The 18,547-nt window shown below is 41.9% G+C and overlaps 1 protein-coding gene across 1 annotated transcript in view; it reads right to left on the reverse strand.

Annotated features, from left to right (window-relative positions):
• Positions 1 to 15,555: 15,555 nt before the first annotated feature.
• The window catches only part of BRINP1 (BMP/retinoic acid inducible neural specific 1), a 170,471-nt gene continuing 167,479 nt past the window's right edge, over positions 15,556 to 18,547 (reverse strand). Inside the window, exon 8 of the mRNA XM_046638052.1 lies at positions 15,556 to 17,064. Within this exon, the coding sequence (XP_046494008.1) occupies positions 15,924 to 17,064 (1,141 nt within the window). The 3' untranslated portion in view covers positions 15,556 to 15,923. The remainder of the gene's footprint in view (positions 17,065 to 18,547) is intronic.

An 18,547-nucleotide genomic window follows, 5' to 3' on the forward strand; every position in this document is an offset into this window, starting at 1 on the left:
AACCTCTATCTGTAAAGATGCCTCCTCTCTGTGCCAGGAAGAAAGGGGATGGCCTTATCTCTAGAAACTCTTAATGGGAAAGGCAAGAACTTAAGTTGGTTACTGTCTGGCAACCTCAAGTAACTGATTTAGGATGGTGGCTTCTGGCCTTTACTTAATCCGATTTGATTTTTATCTAAAAGTTGTGGGACCACCCAATGGCCAGACCCCACCTGCACTGATACCGTTTTAACTTTTTTACATGTTCTTTCCTTTGTCTTGTAAAGAGATGGCTCACATACCTATGCCTTAAATTTACCCTTACTCTCCACTCATGTTTGCAGCAGTAGCGGGGGCCATAGCAGCTGTTCCTCCTGCCTGTGGGCCCTGTCCCGAAGCAGCAAACTGACTGCCCATGGGTCCTGTCACCATGCTATTCCATACTATTCTGTAAATAAAAGAGCACTACTGCCAGATCTTGAGAGTCCAATAAATCTTTCTTTTGACTCCTCGGCTCACCGACCCCGCATCATTATCCATTGGTATCTGTGATTAGGTGGGCATATCAATAATTCTGGGGTATAGTATCAGGGAACCCATGGTGTTGCACACCTAAAGCACATCCTCTAATCTCTCCTGTATCAGTGCGACAGATGATATTTGGATTTTCAACTGCTTAACCTTTCTCAATTACTACTGGTTCAGAATGCAGGTGACATTGGGCCCCCTAAAACATCATCAAGGAAGGCACTTGGCCTAAGAGAGCCTAGGATTGCTCATCCATGCGATGGATAGGACAATGTAGGTGCTCCCTAAAGTGTAACGAAGAATAAAGAAAATGAGAGGTGGAGAAGTAGATGATTGTTTCAGGGTTGCCCCAGACCACCATGAGGCTCAATGCTTCACTAGAAGAACTCACAGGACTCAGAAGTTGTTATATTTACTGTTACAGTTTATTAGAGCAAGAGCATACAGATTAAAATCAGCAGAGGGAAAAGGTGCAAGGGTGAAGTCCAAAAGAACCCAATGCAAGCTTCCAGGGGTCTGCTCCCTGTGGAGCTGCGTGGACATCCTTAATTCTCCCAGTAACAATGTGTAAGAACATTTGTGAAGTGTTGCCACTCGGGGAAGCTCCCTCAACTTTGGTGCCCGAGGTTTTTATTGGGGATCAGTTATGTGGGTATGCAGTATCTATGTGACTGACCTCAGCTACTCTGACTCCAGGTCCACAAGGCAAATACAAGCATTCACCGTCAATCACATTTATTAGCTTGGACTCTCTGGTCAAACTAGTGCACCACGGCCTAAGGCAGTAGGCACACAAAAACACTCTTATCAGGTAGAAGATTCCAAGGACTCAGAGCTTATGTCCTGGGAGTTGGCCAAGAGCCAGTCTGGAAGATAGGCCTTTCTTGGAACTGTGCATAGTTTGAGCAACCCAGCTCTGCTAAATTCATCCTTTCTTGTATAACGGTCAATCATAAAATATGTACTCATCTATAAGGTTAGGTTTCTTAATATAATGGAAAAGTACTGATAAGATAAGAGGTCTCTATCTCAACCAGAAGACTGCTCCACTAAAGAATATTGTGAAAGTTTTCGGATTGGGGAAGATCCATTATTTCCTTTTGAGACAGCAAGGCATCTAAGTACAGCACATAGTTGGTGCTGAAGATTTGCCAGATGAAAGAAGGAATGAGTGATTTCAATAACATGAGCTTGGGTGTTACGAGAGAGAGCTGGTGTGAATCCTGCTCTTCCAAAGTCCCAAAGCCAAAGACATTTTCTGAGATGCAGTTTCCTCTTCTGTAAAATGAAGAGGTCTATGCCTATCTTTCTTTCAGCGTCTTTTGGAGAATTAGAGATATGAACATTCAGCTCAATGCCAGGTACATAAGTAATAAAATGGTCCTGCTTCTTAAGGCACAGTCAGAAGTCAATCCATCCTAGGGAGGCCCACTGCTTACCTACGACTTTATCCCTCATGTGCTGAACTGGCATCAAAACAAACCAAGGAGGGGCCAGTCTGGTGGCATATTGGTTAAGAACACGTACTCTGCTTTGGTGGCCTGGGGTTCCCAGGTTCGGATCTTTGGTGTGACCTAACACCACTCATCAAGCCGTACTGTGGCAGCATCCCACATAAAAAAGAGGAGGATTGGCACAGGTCTTAGCTCAATGACAATCTTCCTCAAGCAAAAAGAGGAAGATTGGCAATAGATGTTAGCTCAGGCTCAATCTTCTTTACAAAAAAAAAGGAAAGATTTAAATAAGAAAATCATCATGCCAGACCTTTGCTCTGGCAAACATGAGAAATGTGCCATGATTCAATTATGAGCATCTTCTAATACAACAGGATTCTTGCTTTCTACACTCAGCATGATGTCCCCATTCAATTTGCTTCTTATCAGATGTCAGAAAAGCACATATTAAGACTTCAAAATGTTTTTTTAAAATCAGCTTATTAGAGAGTTCCACATACAATAAAACTGTTATACGGCACCAAATCCCAGCTGCTGTGAAATGTTCCTTGCAACACGACAGATTTAGGTCAGTGTCATTAGTGAACATCCAGATTGATGTTGCCAGCTTGATGATTACAGAAGATGGCAAATTCCCTTCGAAAGGGGACAGAGGGAAAGAGGATTTGTCATACTAGATCATTTTGCCCATCCGTTGGCCTGACCCAGGCAGAATCTTGAACCAGATGCTTCTGGAGAAAGGATGTGAATATCTACATAGACTTTGAGCAGAACACTGAAATGGAAGTCAAATGTTTTCATTCTTGCCTTGTTGTGGACTGAATGTATTCAATGTTTGAGGGCCCCCACCCTCAAACAATTCAAATTTTGAAACCCTATAACTCAATGTGCTGGTATTTAGAGGTGAGGCCTTTGGTAGGTAATTAGATTTAGATGAAGTCATAAGGTAGAGCCCCTAGAATGGGATTAGTGTCCTTGCAAGAGGAGGAAGAGTCTGGAGCTCTCACTCTCCTCCACGTGAAGACACAACAAGAAGACCGCCATCTGTAAACCAAGAAGAAGGTGCTCACCAGGAACTGAATTGCTTGCACCATGATCTTGGACTTTCTCAGCCTCCAGAAATGTGAGCAATAAATATTCGTTATTTTAGCCCCTTAGTTTAGGGTATTTTGTTTTAGAAGCCCAAATTGACTAAGCCACTTTGTGTCTGCCAGTGACATGCTGTGTGAACTTGGCTAGGTCTCTATTATGGCTCTGGGCCTCTGTGCATGTCTGAAACGAAGAAAATAGCATATAGGTAGTCCAATTTTTTCATTCAACAAATACTTGCTGAGCACACACCTGGTGCCAGGTGCTATGCTAGTACAAGAGATGCAACAGAGATCAAGACAAATATGTTCCTATGCTAATACTGTGACTTCGTAACTGTCCTACCCACTTAAATATAATAGAGATTAATTAATCCCATAATATACAGATACTAGAAATGTTATATTTCTTTATTTTTACATTGTATGTTTCTAAGTTGTTACCTACCTGATTAGCAGGTAGCAGGATGACCATCACAGCCATTAGTGAAATTCCCTCCAATCCTCTCTTAGATACTACAATAATCCTACACACAGATGGTCCCAGGAAAATGAGACAAAGACTTGGTCGTTGGTCTCTAATGACCATTACCTTGCAACTGTTCCTGGAGATGCTGTGGAGTAATCCTGCATGCTTCTTCTGCAGAGGGTCACACTGAGATCACTCTGAAAAACTCAAGGTCTTCACAAGGTGACCTGGCTACTTCCCTCAAGGCCGCACACTGTGTATCCATTCTCCAAAGCGTCCAGGCCAGCAGTTGCCTCAAAGATCCAGTTCCCCATGGGGAAGCAAGTTGCAGGCTCATTTTTAGGAATCCAAGCTGCTATGTCATCTCCCAAAGAGCCAGTTCTCTCTTCTGATTCAAGTACTTGTCTCTCTACACCTACCTCCACAGTGACTGCAGCCTGATTCTTTGATGTGCCACTGTAATAGTTTGCTAGGGCTGCCGTAACTAAATACCACAAAAAAGGTGGCTTAGACCACAGAAATTTGTTGTCTTATAGTTCTGGAGGCTAGAATTCCAAGATCAACGAGTCAGCCGATTCGGTTTCTTCTGGGGCCTCTCTCCTTGGCCTGCAGGTGGCCATCTTCTTGCTGTGTCCTCACAAGGTCTTTCCTCTGTGTACACACATCACTGGTGTCTCTTTGTGTGTCTAAATTTCTTTTTCTTTTAGAGACTCCAGTCAGATTGAATTAGGGCTCACCCAGCAGCCTCATTTTAACTTAAATACCTCTTTAAAGGTCTTATGTCCAAATACAGTCACATTCTGAGGTACTGGAGGGGTGGAAGTTCCACTTACACATTTTGAGGGACATAAGTCAGCACCTAACGGCCTTAATCACAATCAACTAGTCTTAAGATGCCATTCGTCTAGACTAAGATGAGAATGGTACCTGTGGACTTGTGAAATGCAGCCATTCTGCTAACCTCCCTAAATGGAGTCTTTTTCAGGATAGCCTCGGAAACCAAAGGAGCTGCTGGCCTTTCTCAAAGGTTGAGAGGAGCCCTTAGAGAACAAACGCTGCATTTTGTGGGTGGTATGTGTGAACATACCAAAAGGACAGTGATGATGGATGGTTACTTCTTGTTCATTTATGTTAAGCCTGTATTCAATAAATCAAGACATAGTTGATCTTTTAATTGGGATAGTCTGCTTCATTAACAATAATTATTAATAATAACAACTAATATTTATCTTGTGTTTACTATGTACCTGGTACTTTTTACACATATCGCCTTCGATCCTCCAGTCTTAGGAAGTCATTGTAAAGATCAAAACAAGAAATGTAAGCTGATAATGCCCTTTCAGGGGAAGATTAGAGAGGAATAAATATTTATTTTGCTCCTACTATGTGCAAGGTGCTATTCTAGATATTTTCTCTCCACAGTCTCTTTTAACCTTCATAACAGCTCTATGAGGTGCATGTTAACATCTTCACATAAAGATGATGAAACCAGGCACAGAGAGATGAGCTAACTTGCCACACAGTGAGTCTTGGTGTAGGCCAGGGTCCACCCTCAAGATAAGATGACTCCAGAGTTTGTGCCCTTAACCACTATTCTAAAGAGACAGGTAGACCAGGTGGATTTCTTACATCAGCACTAGACTGATCAGAACTTGACAGGAGAAACCTCCTTTGGAGTAGATCAGTTCCTGGGCAAGCAGTTGGTTCAGACACAGCTGCTGCAGGCTATGAGAAGATGATCACTTAGTGAACTTTATCTGGTATCGGCAAGATGAAGGAAACAGTCGTGAGGGATGGAGAGGTAGTCCAATCAGACAACATCAGGGGGAGCCATAATGGTATATGGGGAGGGCCAAGGGGGTCAAATCCTGTGGCTGAGAGTCTTACAACAAGCAAAATCAGAAGGGGAGGCAGGTAAATGGATGATACATGAGCTCGGATTTAAAAGAAAGACACCGCAAAATATGGAAGGAGTGTCAATTTGCCCCCTTCTACCACCAAAAAAAAAATTGCAAGGTGTCTTTTCTTCAGGGACAGGGGAAGGTGGCAGAAGATCAAGCCAGGACTTCAAGATACCAGTACGAGGATACAAGCACAGAGTAGGATTAGCAGAAGGGTTGACTGGATGCTCGTACAGTTCATCACATTGTCATACTTGAAATTCTGCAATTCCTGCCAGTTGCTCTTAGGATAATGTTCAGAATTCTCATATGAGTTGCAAGACCCTTCATTGTAAGACTACACAATACTCGTAGCTTCTGCTCCTATTCCTTCCTATCCTCATCCCCAATTTATTCTCTCCTTTCTTCTCTTTTTCTCTCTTTCCCTCTTCCCTTTTCTGTTTCTCATCTCCAGCTGAACTGGACCATTGCAAGAACTCTTTACTCTGCATGGAACAGTTTTCCCTACCTCTCTCTGTTAAACTCTGACTTATCATTCAATACTCTTACTAAACATCAGAACTCCCTGTGCCTTCCATGAACTACCCCCTTCCTTGTCCAATCTAGATTAGGAAACCATGCTGTATACTCCCATGGCATCTTATACTTCCCCCTCCTTATCACACTTCAAAATTAATGCTCATCTTCCTCTAAAGTGCAAACTCCTCAAAATATCTTTGAAAGCGTGAATACAAACTCTAACACCTTCAATCCCTCCTAATTAAGGACAATATTTTATCCAGATCTTACTTTGAGATTGAACTTGTAAGTGGTAATAAAGTGGCTGCAGCCATTGGGAGAGGTGGCCTACGTGAGCTGGGAACAGGACATGTCCTGCTGGCCTCAATTGCCACATCAACATTCAATGAAGCGCTCACCAAGTCCTTGACTTGGCAAATCTTTCTTAGCACATTGCGTTCCTGCAGGGTTTGAAAGAAACAAAAAATACTCTCTTTCTATTTTTCCACTAACTTAGACTGAGTATTTTCCCGTTTACCTGCCTTCTGCTCAACCTAAGCTCGCTGAAGACTCTCCTCTCAGGTGCTTCCAATTTGCAGGTGTCCCTTTTGCTGTAGGCCGGGTTTTAAGAGAAAGTTTGGTCCTGTTCAAGACTGCAGTAGCAGCCCTTAATGCACGAGCACAGAACTCTCTCTTCTGCTCCTGGCTGGGTTGCTAAGCAACATCCCTGCTTGCCTGGAAATGGGGTGAGGCTGTACCAGGCTTTGTCAGAGAGGACACTGGGAACAGTTACTTGGAGCTTCTTCTCTACATTATGTCCCTTACAAACTCAATATTTCATTCTCCCTTTTCCTGATTCCATTTTTATCATTTAAAAATGATATCTCTTCTGATAGTACCCTGACCCTATTTGGGTTTTAAATACACGTGTTGCCATTAGTCACCTGTGAACTTTTGGAAGATAGGGATTCGTCTAACTCTTCCATTCAGTTCCTGTTCTGTAGAAGATTCCAGAGGAATTTCCAGGGGAAGCCAAGGGGCATAATGAGGCCATGATTTCAAGCCCCAGTGTTGAGTCATGCTTGCCTGGTCCAAGGGATAACAAAAGCTAGTTTTTATCAAGTACATGCTATTTACCTAGGCAGGCCCCTATCTGCACTAACTCACGTAAGGGGTGGAAATCTGGCAAAAGAAACAACCTCATGGCAACCTGATGAAGTGGGAGTTGTTATTTTCCCCATGTGACAGATGAAGAAACTGAGGTTCACAGAGGTTAAGTAACTTTCCAAGGTCACAGAGTTTGTAAAGGAAACCAAGAATTGAACCCCTTCAGGCCCTAGATCTCATGTTGCTAACCAACTCCATCTTACTGCTTCATTTTATGCTAAATAAGTCACTTGTAAAACTGAACTGAAGTTACCAGACTTTTCTGGTGCCCTAGTTTCCTCACCTGTATGATGTAAATAATAGCCACTCTCTCTTAGGGGTTTATGAGGATTGAATTAGATACTTGTTAATTACCTGGGCCATCACAGAGGCTCAGTAAACATTATGTGCCTTCTTTCCGTCTTCTTTAAATCTGTGCTGAATCCCATTTCCTAAGACCTGGCTAACCTTACAAGATTAGAAGACGAAATATTCATTTATATTCCCCTTTTCCATAGACATCGCTTGAGAAGATACATATAGAAGTGATGTTTTTTGTAAACATTTAAAACCCCTCATCATGATATATTTGATACATTGATTCATTCTGCCTTTCCGTCAATGAAGTCTTTGTGCCACTGTGAGAGAAAGAAATTTGCTTTGCATCCCATGGCCAAGGATGAGAATTCTGGGACTTCTGGGATAGGGGAGATGCAAATAGTTTGAGAAAGTTAGATGATAGCAGGAAGCTGAACTAGCAACAATGAGGATATCTTCATAGAACCCCACCTACAGTCTACAGAAATCGTTCTACATCCTCTCCATTCATTCTAAAGATCCCCTCCAACTATGGGGATCTACATTGGATGGGCCTGGGGGGTTTTCAGGAACCTTGGATCAGACTGGTTCCAGCTCCACCCACTATGTGAAAGGTAGGAATTGGCCCAGCCGGAGATCAAAGGCCTCTTCTTTGTATGATAGCTGCAGGGAAAAGACTAAGGTTTTCATCCTCTGCTCACCACCTGCCCAATTTACTTCCTCAGCGCTGCTCTTTCCCAGAGAAAAGAGAGGTACAAGTCAATAGCGCTCTGCCCAAAGAGGTGGTGGCCTTGCCTGGAGCCAGACGGCTTCCTTGAGGTGTTTGAGAAAGAGTAAGAAATGCATCTAGACTCCGAGCCAGATCCTGCTCTTCCGGATGGAAAATCCGTCCCAGACAGCTCATTCCTCCAGGGCCCCTGCTGAAGCTCTGTGATTCCAGGTGTCAGTACGTTTAACACTATCTGGATATCCTTGCCTCTAGCTCACAGAGGAATTTAATGGTTCTGTATTAAAGAAGTGGTGCCAGGTGCCTTTTAAGGTCTGAGTTATTCTTAGAGACAGCTTTTTTAGATCACTTATTTGCACTTTTCTGGAGAAGCTGTGTGGCATAGTTACCAGACTTGTTTTTGGAGACTAACAGCTCATAATTCGATAACTAGCTGTGTAGACAAAGACACGCTCTTTCATCTTTCTAAGACTCAGTTTCTTCATGTGTAAACTAAAGTGATAATTAGACCCACCTCATTGGGTTGCCATGAATTTAAATGAGATAACTGGCATCAAATTCTGACTGTAGTGCTTGGCCCATAAAATGAGCTCAATTGATTTTAGCTATTATTACTAAGATTATTAATTTGCATATGTATCTAAATTATACTTTTATTTATGTCACTTATTTAACAAACAGGCTTCCTGTATACTAGTCTCTGTTCTAGGCTCTTTAAATGTACGTTCCTGTGCCACATAATGACGTTTCAATTAACAACAGACTGCACATATGAAGGTGGTACCATAAGATTAGTACCATCTAGCCTAGGTTTGTAGTAGGCTATACCATCGAGGTTTGTGTAAGTACACTCTATGATGTTTGCACAGTGATGAAATTGCCCAACAACACATTTCTCAGAACATATCCCCATCATTAAGTGACGCATGCCTGTGCTTATTTCTCATAACAAGCATATTAGAGAGGACTTATTAAGAGCCTCATTTTTACAGAAGAAGAAATTGAAGCACAGAGAGTTTACATATCTCAGTCAAGGCACATAGGTAGTAAGTAGTCAAGCTCTAATCATTGTCTCTTGTCTCCAGAACTATACTCTAGCCACAGCACTATGTTGACAGTTATTTTCTCATATCAGGAATAATGCTGAATGTGATGGTTACATCACTAACCTAGGAATTTAAGTTCTAATCCTGGTTCTGTAGGTGCCTAATAATTCAGGAAAACCCAGCTCCTGGGTCTAGGCTTTAAGCTAAGCATCCTTTTGCACACTAAAACAATATTAGGTGATGTTATTATTAATTTATAATTATGTGTTGCGCAATTAACACCATATAATTAACAGTGCCTTGGCAGTGTTTATAATCATCTAATTTATAAGAACATTATAATTTCCTCATTTGTGCAAGCCTGTGGTAAAGTCAGACCAATCTTCGGTCCCTGGTTAAGGCTTGGAGGGATCACTTGACAGGGAAAGCACAGCCATCCCGGTGACACCAATATGAAAATTTAGATCTGCACTTTGGGTAGACCGTCTTTCTCCTTATCATAATCTCTGAAACTTTTATTTAACTTTTTTATCAAAGCCATTTTCTTCCTGGGGTAAAGGGCTCCACTGAGAAGTTGTACTGAGACTGTGAAACCTTGACAGGGGAGAAGCTCCTTGTTCATTCTTAGGGAAATATTGACACGTGTGTGGAGCCAACACAGTTTTGGTGGACACCTATCAAGCAAGGACGTTTGGAACTGGAGGTCTGATACTCAGCTCAAAAAGCAACTCAACTTGTGATTCATGAAGCTCATTTGTTTATTCCAAACTATTAAATGTAGGTTTTTCTTTTACTGATTAACAGTGTTATAGACTGAATATTTGTGTCCTCTGTCCCCAATTCATATGTTGAAATCCTGACCCCCAAGGTGATAGTATTAGGAGGTAGGGAGGTAATTAGGTCATGAGGGTGGAACCCTCATGAATGGGATTTGTAACCTTATAAAAGATCCAAGAGAGCTCTTTTGCCCCTTCTGCCATGTGAGGATATCATGGGTAGATGGCTCTCTGTGAACCAGGAAGTGGACCCTCACCAGATACCAAATCTGCCAGTGCCTTGATCTTGGACTTCCCAGCTTCTAGAACTGTGAGAAATAAATTTTTGTTGTCTAAGCCACCAAGTCTATGGTATTTTTGTTACAGCAGACTGAGTTGACTAGGACAAATACTCTCACCTTTAAACTTCGTGTACTGGTGAACTACATAGACTCTGTATCTACTGATGATGCAATACTTATCAATGCATCCTTGATCATCCTTTGACCAAGCTCATTACTTTCTGGTTTAGAGAACTTTTTTTTTAGTTAGCACTTACAAAGAATATACCTACCTAAGAAATGTGGGATTTAGTATATGTTGAGATTGTTCAAGTGACCATAACTGCCATTTCCATCAAGAACTTTATCTGTATATTAAAAACTGCCTTCCCTGAGGGCAGGACTCAGCTATACAAATTATATTAACTTGATATGTGATCCTAGGCCAAAATATGCTTGAGAGAGTGAAAAGGGAACTAAACTTATACTCAGTATTCAAAACTTGTGGGATAATTTCGGGTATACCTCCTTATCTCTGAAAGTTCAAGTTTTAAATTTTGCAAAACAGAGATTCAGAGATTCTTTCAAAAGGCTTGTAGAATTCCAGAATGTTCCAGAAAGGTTGTTAAGGGATCTATGAAATATTTTTCAAAAGTGTATTTGAAGGTACATTTTTATTGAGAAAGAGCCCACAGCTTTCAAATTTCTCAAAGAGATCAATAATTCCTCCCAAAAGTTACTATACAACTTTTTTTTTTTTTGAGGAAGATTAGCCCTGAGCTAACATCTGCCGCCAATCCTCCTCTTTTTTGCTGGGGAAGCCTGGCCCTGATCTAACATCCTTGCCCATCTTCCTCTACTTTATATGTGGGACGCCTACCACAGCATGGCTTGTCCAGCAGTGCCATGTCCACACCCAGGATCCGAACCAGCAAACCCCAGGCCACCAAAACGGAATGTGTGAACTTAACTGCTGCACCACCGGGCCAGCCCCTACTATACAACTTTTGAGGTGATTTCCCTCCCATTGATTTGTAGCTATCCCATTCCATTCCCTGCATCCATCTTGATTTGTGAGTTTGTGAAAAGGCAAGGAAAGTTCCAAACCAAAGTAGTCAGAGAAGGTGCCATATGCCTTGACTCGGAATGCTTACACTCAGGTCTGATATTGAAAAGTAAGGAATGGTCTTACGCTTGTAACTGCAGGCCCTGATAATGATTTCAAGTGAGGGGAATATTGAGAAAGGAGACTTCACTCAGGTAACCTCCTCCTTGTAGGTTTTTAGGGTTGGCAGGGCTGGAGCCACCGAGATGACTCAGTTCTCAGGAAGAGGGATCTCTGCTCAGTCTGAGCTCGTTCTTACCACCCAAGCATTTGCATTGATCCTGCACTGTAAAAATGCTTATATATAAAATTTTAGTGACATAAGGGAAAAAATAGAGAGAGGGAGAGCGAGAGAGAAGAACCTATGCATGTGAGTTTGTGTAGATTATTAGTTTATTGGTTTAAATGTCATGGGGCTGATTCTTGATTCTTGTCTGGGAGTTTGGGCTAGGCAATCTTCCACTTTGATATTGTGAAAAGGAAGCTATAATTATGGTCAGTATTCAAAACTTGTAGAATAACTTTGAATATAACTCTTCATCTCTGAAGGCTGAAGTTTTACAGGTCTTTAATGACCACTGTAAACCCTACAAGTCTACGGTTCTGTGCGTCCACACCTCTCCACTTTCCCTTCTAAAGTGACCATCATTAACCCTAATGTATTGCCCCTTAAAGGCTATTTTGACTGCTATTAGCAGTGCTACAGCAGCTTCCTTTTAGTTGATGTTGTGTAGTATACCTTGTATTTTCAACCTTTTTTTCTCTTTGTTTTTGAAATTTATAACTTGTAGTCTGATCACCTGTTTTTAATGACCAGTTTTGTCCAATTATATTTATTGTGATTATTTGTGTAATAATTTTTGTTATTACGTCTTTTATGTATCCAGCTATTTTAAATATTTTGTTTTTCTGCCTTCTAATTTTAAAAATGTTCCCCTATTAATTTGAAAGTTTTACAATCTATATCTATCATTTACTCCTCACCCTTTGACTCTATGATCTCTTCCTCTAATCATTTATCACCATCTAGTGGATCCATATTATTCTTACTTTCTTTCCACAGAACAGAGAATAGAAGAAAATGTTCATCATTGAGATAATTTTATCAGCATAGACAACCCAACAATATACTCCACATTTAAAAATATACTCTTGGAGTTGGATAACCCCAAGGCCTCTTTCCTTCTATTGTGTCCATTTGTTTTACTTCTCAATCTTTCTTTCAATTTGTGACATATAGTGTCTGTGCTACTAAGATTTTAATCACCGAAGGGAGCCTTTCTGTTAGTGTGCCCTCTTCTTGCCCTCTCCTTTGAAGGGGGCAGATAGGCCAGGGTCCAGAATTTGCCAATGATTTTATTTGATAGCTAATTAATGGCCTTCTGTGGTTTCCATGGTAATGCCACGCTTTGCTGCCAGGCCTTATCCAAATGGGCATTCTGTTCACTCTTTCGCCTTAGCATCAGCATATTAATCAGACACCATAGGTCCTTGGTTGCTGCATCAAATCGGTAAGACACTAATTGAATTAAAATCTCACTTGAAGGCTTCAGGCTTCTCTTCCTCCCAGCTGGAGGGAAACCTTGTTAGCTCAAAGGACCAGACCCAAGCAGGAGACATTTGGAAATCCATGGAGCTTTGTGTCCTTTTATAGCAAAGTATTTTCTTTTCAACTTTGAATAAATATTTTGATGTCTGAATCTTTCTCACTCCTTGAAAATGTCTCTATTTCCCTTTCCTTTCCAATCATTAGGCATTGCTGCATTCTCTTCTTGACACGAAGTGACAGTATTTTCCAGGTAAAGGGAAGAGGCCTTTCACACACACACACAGACACACACACAGTTGGTGAAGTCTGAGGAAGAACTCTAGTTGAAGACCCTAATTGAATTGTGATAAGTATTCGGTAGCAAAACGCATATTAAGATTGCCTAGCAATCTGTAAAGTGCTATGCAAATGCCAGGGGTTATTACATTACGAGTCTTGGGAAGTACTTAGAAGGTAAAGACGTAAAGAAAAATGGCAGAGAGGTTAACTGAGAGATGACTAGTCTTAAATTCCTTCTTCAGGTCACAAAGATTATGGATGATTACTTCAACTTCTCATATAGAGTCAAAATCCTCACTACCCTTGGTCAGCTTACCATTTAAAATGACACCTTTTTAAAGCTATTATTTTAACTGACTCTCAAAGACACCATGCATATTTATACCTTTTTGGTTTTCATTCTTTATTTCTTCGGCCCTTCTGCTCCTAGCTTCTTGCCCAAGTTATTCATTTTTCAACACTCAGAATGAACCTGCCCATCTAAAGCCTTTACGAATCCCATGAACAGAGTTAATAACTTCTTCAGGATTCCTCTCTCTGTGCCTGATCCCACAATAGCACTCATCATGGCGTACTGTAATTATTGTTTTTTTTTTTTGTAATTGGTTCAGATGTCTGTCTTTTTCATTAGTTTGTGAGTAGTACAAAAGCATGGACCACTTCCTTACAAATCTTTCTTTTTCTGACATGCCCCATTCATCTACTAGGTATTGAAGAGATGTTTAACGATTTACTGACCTTCTGCAAAATCTTGTGCTTGATGAATAGCTGCAATGTGACCTCTGGCATGAAGGATTTCCAACACAAATGGACACCAGATCCTCTCAAAATCTGAGATCCCAAAAACTAGGTTAGTGGGAAGTGCATATTAACTGTTAAATATGGTATAAAAATAAATATTAACTCATACTAAAACCTGGAACATTGAAGGTGGAATTTACCACTATGGAAAAAAAAAGAACACTGTCCCCTCATACACTTAAATAAACTAGATAATTCTTTGCCTCTTATGCACTGAAGCTCCCTCCTCCTTCTTTCATGTTAAAATAAACTACACTGGGGATGGCGTTCTGTTTGAATTATATTATCATAGACTCTAGTGACACTTGAGATATCTCTTTGTATTTTATATAGGATAGCATTGCCAGGAGAGAGAAATGTACACTTCAGAACTGGAATCAGTGGGTGAAAGGTAACCAAAAGTTTGTCAAACTATGGAAGGACTATCTAGTAATCAGATCTGTTCTATAACCAAGCTGGAATGGGCACTATTGCTCCTTTTCTGTAAGAGAATTATCCAAAGAATGTGGAAGACAGAGCTAATTAGCTTCCAATCCCTGGGATGGTCCAGTCGGCAAACAGTGTGATCCTCCTAAGATGCTAAAGAGGAGATTTGCTCTGGGCAGAAGTTTAGACCAGAAGAGTTCTATTTTCTCTTCTAACCCTGAAATTTGTGATCCTGTTTCTCTGCCAATAGAGAAATGAAGATCTGGATACTCGGAAGCACCTCTAACAAGTACCACTTTCGCAAAAAGATAAATGCCGAGTGCCTGGAGACTAAGGAGTGATGTCTGCCCCAATCCTCAACAGGAGTGCTTTGAAATGAGTTTTCTTTCTTGTTTCTCCTTCAGTGTAACCCCCAAGTCCCCCCCAAGGCATCTCAGCTTTCATAGATGTCAAAAAAATGGCAGTGTTAGTTTATTTTCGTGTGTGTGCCTGTGTGTATATTCTGAGTTAATCAAAAGATAATTTTTATATATTTGGGGATGTCAGCCTGGAAGACCAATGCACTATTTAAACCTGCCCTATTTTATTTTATTTTGGTTATTGATTTTTATTCAAACTAAAACTTTAATATGCAAAGCATTTCTAAGGAATCAGACACCATTTCTCTTTTGAGAAAGTAAGTGAAAGGGGTTGCTTGGTTAAAAGAAAAAAAAACTATCAAAACAACCCGGGACTGAAAAACACTTCGTTCCTTGGCACTTTAGTTGGAAGAGAAAACACAAAAGTGGCCAGTGTGATTTAGAAAGAGCACTGCCTAGGGAGTCAGAAGGAGGAGTTCAAATCCTTATGCTGGCAGTTACTCTGTATGTAGCCAGCGGCATGATATTTCTCTCTGAGCCTATTTCCTAAACTAAATCAGGAGGTTTGAGGAGCTGATATCAAGGTTCCTTATTGTTTTAACACCCTGTGATTATGTGAAAGCCTCCCCATCCCCCAAACCCATCTATTGTCCAGCTTCAATTAGCTTCAGTTTATCCAGAATGAAAGGAGCTAGCACTGTCATTGCATCCCCACCCTCATGTGAGAATGAGTCAAAAGAACCACAAGTAATTAAGCATAAAGAGGGAAGAAATCATAACCGAAGAAATATCTTCTTTATCTATGTCCATTTCCTCCCACAAGGAAACATGGCAGTGTCGGTTGTACATTACATATATCTCTCTTTCTTTTTAGTGTTTAATCTTAGCACCTGCACAGCAGAGATCTTTACAATTCATTGCATATGCTCTCCCCCTTCTCCCCCCTCAATACAGCACCTGAGGCCTAAGAAGCAATTCCCTCCAAGCTCCTCAAAAGGCTGAGACCCTTCTTCATGACAGAGTATAGAATAACAAACATGCCCAACGGTTTTATACAGTTGCTAGAACGTTTTAGCTTCCAACGAATGAAGATTTTCCTCCTTTTCTTTGAATATTAATTACATTTTACAAATTTATGTTTGTTTTGCTTTGCTTTGTTTTGTTCTGTTCTGTTTGTACAACAAAAGGGAAAGTCCATGGCAAGGAGTCCCAGGTTAACAGAGTTTGGCTGTCATCTGGTCCGACTGTTTGAGGATCTCCGTGTTGTAGAGGTCCAAGGCGTGGTTCACCCTGATGATCTCGCTGTTGGTCAGTTTCAGGCGGTGTTTCAGCATACACGAGAATAAGTCCAGCTGGGGTTTCCCTGGGGCCACAGGAGGGGCCAGGCGATTAATTCGGTCCCGAATATCCAACAAGAGGAGCATCACTGACGAAGAGGAATAGAACTGGCCACCTTGTGTGTAGGACTGGTTGACCTGCTGCACTGCACTGCGAAGGAGGTCAGCGTTGAACCTCAGGCTGTATCCGAACACCTGCACATCAGAGATCTTGATGTAGAACTGCCTCTTGGAGGGATCAGACAGGTCCACAGGGCCCTGGCCAGTCTCATTACGCAGTAAGGTAGGTAGCCGAGTCCGACTACGTAGGTAGATGTGGACCGTCTCAAAAAACGTTTTCCACCGATTGCCCAGCAAGAGAGTCCAGTTGTAGCACTGGCTGTTTTGGAGACGGATCTTCTCCCAACGCGGGTAGCCAAATTCCCCGAAGGGCATGTTCCAGCCCTCCGAGTGGCTCCCGCTGAAGGGGTTGACATAGACAAAGAACATGGGGTCCAGGCTGCTGTTGCGCATCTGGCAGATGCGCATGGACATGCCAATCACCATGTGGATGAAGTCCATACGGTTCTTGTTGCTCTTGAGAGTGAGGGACATGCGCTTGCGCCACCGAGGGTCAAAGAAGGTGTCGAGGCGGATCTCGTTGCTGATGAAGGTGGTGTGGACGTAGAGGCGCGAGTCCATCTTCTGCAACAGGTACTTCAGCTCCAGGTCCTGGAAGTCCAGGTCGGTCTCGAAGCTGATGAACTGCTCGCTCCGCTCCGAGTCCACGTTCTGTGGTTCGCAGCGACCTCGGTACAGCTTGTAGCCCTTGTTGCAGGAGCCGCAGAGCGAGATGTTGGCCAGGCTGCACATGGCACAGCTGTTGTTGCCTCCTATGATGCAGGGGATGGGGCGCTGGCACAGCGTGGTGCTACCGTGGCACACGCAGCTCCTCTGACTCTCTAGGAAGGTTCCCCAAAATCCGTTCTCATTGCAGTAGAGAAGCGACTGGACCCTTGCAAGCCACTGCTGAATTGTCCTGGGGGATAGAGGGAAAACAGAGAACATTAACCACCGTGGGTGGACTGTGAGTTGCGGTTATCCAACTGACTGCAAATTGGAGCTGGCTAAAGAATGAAAGCACTGGGTAGAATAGTTATAACAGGAAGGGCACTGAATAGAAATTACAAGACTTACATTGTAGTGCCTTGTAATGCCACAGACCAGCTGTATGGCATCGCACTTTTCCCTTCTAATGTTCAACGCCCTCACCTATAAAGTGAAGGGGTTGGAGAAAATGTTCTGTGAGGTCCTTCTAGCTCTATGCTTCCATTACACATTAGCTCCAAAGAAGTTTGATTCAGGAAATTGTGTCTAAACTCACACACCCCAGCTGGATGACAACAGATTGTAAAAAATCAGCAGTAGAGAAGAACTTAGGGGTCATTTCTTTTAACTTGAATCAGATGTTTCAACCCCCTTTGCAGATTCTTCTCATGAGGTTATATAACATCCAACAACTTCAACAAAAATAAATTATATTTTATGTTACTCCAGAGATGAAGTAGTACTTCCATATTGATAATCTTACACGATCCTCAAAGTGGCTCTTCAAAACATACAAGAAAGATGTTCTTTCCCCCATTTTTCCAGAGCTCCCAACTCTCAGTTCAGTGGAATTTCCATTTCAACGTATATCTCTAGGACCCCCTCTTCACTGCCCCTCAACACTTTTATGAATGATACCCAAGCCTGTCCTCAGATTCCAGCCACTAAAACATTCCAGTGAAGATAAATACTGGATCAAATAAGAAGCAACAGAAGAACAGGTAAAAACATGTAAGGGAGTCAGCTTAGCAGCCTCTCGTCTTTCCTCATTTCTGGGCAAGTCACCTGTTGGCCGTCTTCCATGCTACGAATAATTCCTTACACGTGTCTAGCACTTTTTTTACCCTGCACAGGGCATATTCACTCCCATTTTCTCACTTCAGCCTCACAACACCCCCCTGAAAATAGCTTGGGACTTGAGGTCAGTCAAAGATTGCATAAAATCCTAGCTGCTCCACATAGGAGCTGAGGTAATGCTGAGCAGTTTCCTTCACCTTCCTAATCATTCCTTCCACACAGGGCTGTTGTGAGGATTACATGAATATAATCTTACATTCATGTGAAAGCTTAGCCCCAGACTTGGGAGGTATTAAGGGCTCGATAAAAGTTAGCTCTTGTTATTCCTGCAAAGGGACTCTCAGCTCCATTTTATAGACATGACAGTGCAAGCTCAGAGGTGAAATGATGGGCTCAACGTCATACAATCAGTGAGTGGAGGAGTCTCCTGGCTCATAGCTATGGCTTTTTTCATTATGTGTCAAGCAAGAGTCAAGAAAGCCTCTCTTAAGGCTGGAAGGTGCTCTGGTAATGTTGATGTGTTGATGATGATGGTGACAGTGATTCGGTATCTCCATTCTGGGAAGCTGGAAACAGAAGCCCTTTTGCATCGTAGTGCCTATGGTAGGAAGTGTTAA

This window comes from Equus quagga, chromosome 1, assembly GCF_021613505.1.
Source record: "Equus quagga isolate Etosha38 chromosome 1, UCLA_HA_Equagga_1.0, whole genome shotgun sequence".
In the NCBI taxonomy this organism is placed as follows: Eukaryota; Metazoa; Chordata; class Mammalia; order Perissodactyla; family Equidae; genus Equus; species Equus quagga.